A 6,754-nucleotide genomic window follows, 5' to 3' on the forward strand; every position below is an offset into this window, starting at 1 on the left:
CAATAGAGTGTGCCTTCTTGAGGAACACACAGGCTGGCTGGGGGAAAACTAATCCATCAATTTGAAGATGCGATACAGTGTGGTAGGTGCTGTGACAGACAGCTCCGTGCAGTGTTTGAAAAACCCAGAGGAAGAAGGCAGAACTTCGAGTGATTATTTAGAAGCTGGCACGTTGCTATCTTACAAAAGTGGTTGTATCATCTCAAAGGCTTTCGGTTGCACCTTTAAATGTCTTCCCTGTATTAACATGTCCTGGGATTTTCTACATTACCTTTCAGTTTCCTGAGAGGCAATGGGACCTGAAGGTTAAAAGCGGGCCTGGAAGCAGGTGGACCTGGGTTTCACATCTGGGCCTGTGCCTTATCTCCCACTGGGTGACAGGGAAATCACTCTCACATCCACTAAAGAGTGTGCAAGTACTGGGATAAAATAAGGTGGAAGTAACACTTTAGCGTGGTGTCTGGCATGGCGTAGGTGCTCAGTTATGTCTTTCTGCAGGTGATTGTAGCTTTTTGTGTTGCTGGTAATGACAGAACTTTCTATAGTAAGCTTCACAGGACACACAGAGGCTTAGTTACTGATTTTTTTTTAAAAAGGCATTTACTGGTATTTAAACATTATATAAATACAATATAAATATCTTTTCAGAATATGTATAAGTTAGCAATTTATTTGAGGTAAGCCTACACATTCCAAGAAATGATCTGGCTCTGAAATGAGGATATTTAAGCTGTAAAGCCATTTTATGCTTTTTTCCCCCCAAAACGAATACATAAAATATTTCAAGTGGTACTTCATAAAAATATAAATATCACTTATATAAATTAACTCAATATCACATATTTAAATATCAATAAGTTAAAAATAATTAAAATAGTGTCCTAACGCTCATACTTCTAGTTCTTCATAGAGAACAATATAAGTCATGTGCCCAGTGGACAGGTTTCTGGCCAGAGGAAGGAATGTCCGTAAACCACAAGGCTCTTAGATGCCCAGGCTACATTATGCGAACAGCCCTCTGGGCGAACTGCAGGAAATCCTCAAGGCTTCGCAGGATGAGGTGAGTTGTCGTGTTTTCTAGCCACTCGCTCTGTGACAGCATCTTAGCCAGCAGGCTGGAGTTTGTGATTGGGTCAGGGGTGGTCACTTCATCTGGATTCTTTACCTGAAGGGAAAAGAAAGCGAAAAGAATTGGTTAAATATTGAACAAATCCTTTTCAGTGGAGGGATGCTCTGAGCTGTGGGAAGATGTTCAAGTTTGGGGTGATAGGAGACTAATTGGGGCCACCTGCCCTGAGTCACCCAGGTAGGGGGAGGGGCTTCTCCTCTGAGCCCACCCTGTGAAGAGCCCTTTCGTAGCAACAGAGTTCTAGGCAGCCCTTTGCTGCTCTCCTGCACACCATAAGCACCTAGAGGGCAGCCACAGTGTCCTGTTTGCCCTCTGTTGTCCTAAATAGTGCCTGGTTCACAGCTGGAATTCAGCAGGTAAATGAAGAACTTACAGTTAAGGCATTTTAATGGGTTCTTGAGTGAACCCGGTTTCGCTCCCAGCCATCCACTCAGCGTCGGTTGAGAGCCCACGATCTCGTGGTGTGGGAGGCCAGGGAAGAACATTTCCACAGACCCGCTGACACGGGGCTAAGGAATTGTGGGGGGCCTTGCACCTCCAAATGTGGTCCCGAGGCAGCAGCACCGGCACTGCCTGGAGCTTGTTAGAAATGAGAGTCTCGGGTCTCACCCCAGACCTGCTGACTCAGCGCTTCCCTGGAACAAGCTCCCCAGGGGATTCGTGTGCACCGTCAAGTGGGAGACCCCCTGGTTAAGGCAAATAGCTAACAAGGGAGAGGCAGGATGGGCACCCATGTGCTTCTCCACCCAGGGCCCTTCTCGTTGTGTTTGTTTGGTGCCTCCATATACTGTGCCATCAAGCCTCCAGTATGTGGCATTTGAATGGCCGGCTCGTAGTACCAAAGCCCTTGGTACCTCCTCTTCCAAGCTTTAGCCTTTTCTCTGCATTAACTCTTCTGGCAACAAGTCGGGACAAAGGGTTGAAACTACCATAAAGACAAGAATGTCACTTGGCAATAATTTAACTACTTTTTGTGCTCTCTGTTCTTTGTTATTATGGGTCACTGAACAGGGTTAGATGTACCCATCTACAGAATTTTTTTTCTTATTTTTGAAGCTATTAGAAGTTGAAGTTAAAATCTACCTCATGAAACATAGCTTTAAATATAGTTATTGATGTCTTTGGCAGAAGAAAGCTAAAAAGAAAAAATAGTTTTAACCATCAGGAACTATTTCTTAGATCCTTTCCCTTCCCTTCTCTTGAATTGGCTTTGCATTCCCGAGTTGTCTGGGCTGCTTTCTTTGAGCCTGTCTTCCCTACACCAAGTGGGGGATGAGGAGACACTCACCCTTTGCTTCAGGATCAGGACCAGGGCTTTGGCTCTCATCTGCATTGCCTTGGCGTTCTCCTCAAACTTGTTCTGGAGGTACTCCAGGTATATCTGAAACTCCAGAAGACCGGTGGTGATTCTTACCAGGCAAGTCTCCTGAGGGGACAGACGGTGGGACAATTGGGTATTGTTAGGAAGATAGAATTGATCTGAAGGGTTAAAATTACTGTAATTCAATAACGTCTTCTTCCTCCCCCTTCCGAAGTTCAAGTGCTTTTAGGCATCATGTTTTGAGGCACCAGACAGCATAGCTGCCCCATTTTAAGTATCTGGACAATCAGAGACACCACTTAATCAATTTTACCCAAAGCCCAACAGATGCTAGAATTTGGTAAGGGGGTCCTTCTCTGATTCTCCCTTTAATACTCTTCCCTCTGGCTGTACTCCTGCCCTTGTCAGTGTTGGGCTGAAACAACCAGCAGTCAGTGCAGGTTATCTCACTGTCTGGAAGGAGAAGGGTATAGAGAATGACCTCAGCAGGGAGGGCAGGCCTGGATCCTGCGAAAGGCGGCCAGGGTGGAGAAAGGTCCGTGGACCACCTCACGCAGGATGAACTAGCTAAACCTGCTAGGTTTCTAACATTTGACAGTTGTGAACATCCCAACGCAGGTGGTCTATCTCTGACCAAGCCGTTCAAAAATAAGTTGTCTTTACAAAGATTTCAGCTGGTCTCCGCATGAAAGTTACATGATGGTCTTTCCCTTTGTCCCCTTCTTTGGTGCCTGCTTGGTCTTGATGTGTACTGACAATGTATGCAAGACCCAGAACTCTTGACTAAGGAAGAGCTAAAAGTGGATGTGATGCATTCGTACCTGATTGAACCCAGACTGGAAGCATCCGTCCTTTTCTGACATTTTTGGAAGGTTCAGATTGTCTTCTGTCAGTGCTTCCCTGCTGTTTTTACACGTGTCGTCGTGGCCACACATCTGGAAAGAAATACCAGAACTGTTATTTTCTAAGTGCCCCTACAACAAACACCACTAGAGGGCCTACTCATGTTCTACCATGGCCAGGAAATTCTCTAAGCAACATGAAGTCATAACCCATCAGCTTCCAGGCAAGCAAGGTCTAGCGGAGGTGGGCACCCTTGGGTTCAATTCCTGGCTCACTTGTGATTCCAGGCTTGTTACCTATTCCGAGCCTCAGCGTCCCAATGTCTCCAAATTGAGGACAATGAAATACCTCCCTTAGAAGTTTGTTGTGAGGGTAAGATATAATATTTCTATAAAGTGCCCGGCACATAGTAGGTACTTGATAAATGACAGCAATGTTATTGACAGCTGGGTGAATATAAGTCGAGCCATGGAATTTTCCAGCTGGAAGGACCTGTGAGATCATCTAGTCCAATCCCATAATTTTACACATGGGGCCCAGATGTGGTAGGAAATTAGCCGAAGATCCCAAAGCTCGTTTAGAAGAACCGGAACTAGATTCGGGGCTCCCAATCCCCTTTCTTTTATTCTTTCGTTTCTACTACGCAGAGCCAAACTACCTTACATTTAAAGCTTGGTAGCTGCTGTCACCTGCCTATAATTTTGCCACTTCGGTGGGCTATCAGGTTTGCAAACAGCTGAAAGAGGCAGAATATAAGCTGGAATGACTTTGAGGAATCCCTAACTACCAAGCTTGTCTAACCTAAAAGTACTGCGACTGTCCGGAGAAGCGGAACGGTCATTTCAGGAGGCACTTTTTTAATCCTCCCAAAGTCCAAGGGACACACAAAAAAGATTACTAGACCTTAGTTGCTGGTTAGGGAAAAGGGAGTCCCAGGAGAAAGTGGTCCTCTGCTCATGCCAAGTACAGAATTGGGAATGGGCCAGGGGCCGAGGATGCCAGCCTCATTCTGTATTTTCCAGGAGGGAGAGGAGCTCCCTGAGACCAGCAGCAGAGGAGAAATACAGAACACAGTCTGTCTCTTTGGCCTCAAATCTAAACTTGCCCCCAAACCCAATAAAGACATCCCAGTGCAAGAGCCCTTGTCCCCATTCAAGGGCAAGAAGAGAAATGCCCACATGGGCCTTTCATCACCCTCCGTCGAGCTTACCCACCTTATTTCTCACTTCAGAGATTTCGTAGAAGATGGACTTAATGAGGTTTTCAGTTTGGTTTGTAGAGGTGAGTGGTGGTCTGTTTGAGGTGGTGTCATCTTTGGAATCTTCTCCCCGGGGAACTGGGGTAGGGAAAGCAGTAGCCATCACCAGGAGTAGCCCCAGGGAGAAGGCAACTGGACTGAAGGTGCCTGTGCCGGAGGGAAGGGAGAGCAGCAGTGAGCAGACTGCACAGCTGGGGGAGCTCTGCTTCTGGCTGCTGGCCGCCCGCCAGCCTCACTGCGGGCCAGCACACACCCCCTCTTAGCCAGGCACGGCAGCCAGGCCGGTCAGGGCTAGGGATTTCCGTCACTTACTTGTGGAGAGGGAGTTCATAGCTGGGTTCCTGGAGGGAGATGGAGCTCTCTTTCCTTCCTGGTGGGCTCGAGGGCAGAATGAGCCTCAGACATCTCCACTCTCATATTTATTGGGGGTTGACACTCTAATATTGAGACTCATGGGAAAATCCCACATTTGATGAATCTTTGTTGGAGGGTGGGGGGTGGGGCCAGAGTGGGTAGGGCTGATTGGAAACCTTATTAAGATTGTGCAATGTGACGTCCTTGAGCATCACAGGAATCACAACCAGGGGGAAAAGTGCTGCTTAGGTCATTACCAAGGAGCCCCAAGAAGCAGGATCACTCTTCCTCTACTTTCTTTTTCTTTTCTTTCCTTTTTTTTTTTTTTTTTTTTTTAGTGACTCAGCACTTTGGCATGTGTTGAGAAGGAAAGTAAAGCTGAAATCATCCAGAAAGTTTTGTAGGGGTGATAGGGTGGTAGAGAAGCTAAGGCTGACTATGATTTTTTAAAAATACTTTAATTACCAGATCACCAGGCTAGAATTTAGTTTTCCAGCTTATTCATATTTGTAAAATCCTAAGAGGTTCTGACCGAAGAGTCCACCAGCCTGTGGTTACACAGAAGATAATACTCTGCGCCACCCACAGTGCTTTTCTTTCCTGGTTTTTGCCATGACTAGCTGTTGCAGAAATGCCTGCCTGCCCCCAGACCTCATGCAGTTATCCCTAGGAGTCTCCAGGTGCAGTGTGCGGGGCCCACATAAATGATCCCTTCTTGCCACCTCATGGCATTTGCCAATTTCATCCTCACCTGCTCCAGCTCACTGCAGCCAGGTCAGCTACAGCCCTGCTCTGTGCCTAGTGGCCTCTCGGGGACCCTGCTGGTGAAGACTTTGATCTCTGTGCGAAGGAAGTTGTCTTGGGCAACTGGGGCTATCCCCGCTGCTGACAATGGGGTGATCTGGCTCGCCGAGGAGCCACCAAGGAGCCTGGGCGGGTGCTGAGGAGGCTTCAGTCACTGACGCTCAGTTGGTTGAGGGCAAAAGTGGGGAGGGAACATACTACTCACCTCTTTGATGGGATGTCAAAGGAGGAACTTGTGGCATTTTCTGGCGCTTGTGTTCATAGCTCCCTCCTGCTGTATGATTTGATCTGAGTCCACAGGTGGCTGGGAAGAAATCTACTAACACAGACGGCTGCTCTAGGTTCTGAATTACAGTTCCACTCCAGTGCCCCAGCCTTTCTTATTGGGTCAAGCTTGAACAGGCTCCCTCAGACCTTACAATGACGTCTCTTGCAGGAAGGTCCTTGGTCTCATACAAATAGGCTCATGACAAGTCTGCCCCACCAGTCTTCAAAGACGCCCAGACAGCTCAGAAGACTAGCTCCAGGCTGATCTAGGACCTTTGTAGACTACCAAAAATGCCCTGAAAATTATTTACAAAACACAGCGTTATCACAAAAACGGCTTCTTTGCTTTGCAAAGAGGATCTCGTCAAGATTGCTATTCTGCTAGGGTATTTAAAATATGAATCGATTTACTCAAGTTTTGTTTTGCACACAACAATTTAGGACCCGCCTGTTGGAGAAAGTGAGGTCATCCATTCTTTCATTGGCTTTCTGAACAGAGGCAGGTCCTGTGGTGATGGCAGTGGGAGTTTTTTTAGTTCAAAAATGAAAATGGGAGAGGATGGTTGAATGGCTTCATTTTTTAGTGGTTTTAGGTCTTGAGCAACTCAGATACCTCCAGCCAAGTCACCTCTCTCTTGCACCCAATGAAGCCACCCATCCCGGCTCCCCTGCAGGCCTCTGTAGTGTGGGTTTGCTTTGTTTCACATGTCTGTTCTTTAGAAAATTTCAAATACTTAGTGACTCGACGACAACATACGGATTTTTCTTTTCAATGAAA

At 46.8% G+C, this 6,754-nt stretch overlaps 1 protein-coding gene across 1 annotated transcript; it reads right to left on the reverse strand.

Annotated features, from left to right (window-relative positions):
- Positions 1–997: 997 nt before the first annotated feature.
- Positions 998–4,968, reverse strand: IL6 (interleukin 6; the record flags this gene model as incomplete). The annotated part of the gene is given in 6 exon segments (XM_081079788.1): positions 998–1,165; positions 2,418–2,555; positions 3,272–3,385; positions 4,508–4,698; positions 4,864–4,902; positions 4,905–4,968. Coding segments are annotated over 6 exon segments (714 nt in total).
- Between the last annotated feature and the right edge of the window lie 1,786 nt (positions 4,969–6,754).

The sequence above is a fragment of the Rhinolophus hipposideros genome (genome assembly GCF_964194185.1).
Source record: "Rhinolophus hipposideros genome assembly, chromosome: 18".
Taxonomy (NCBI): domain Eukaryota; kingdom Metazoa; phylum Chordata; class Mammalia; order Chiroptera; family Rhinolophidae; genus Rhinolophus; species Rhinolophus hipposideros.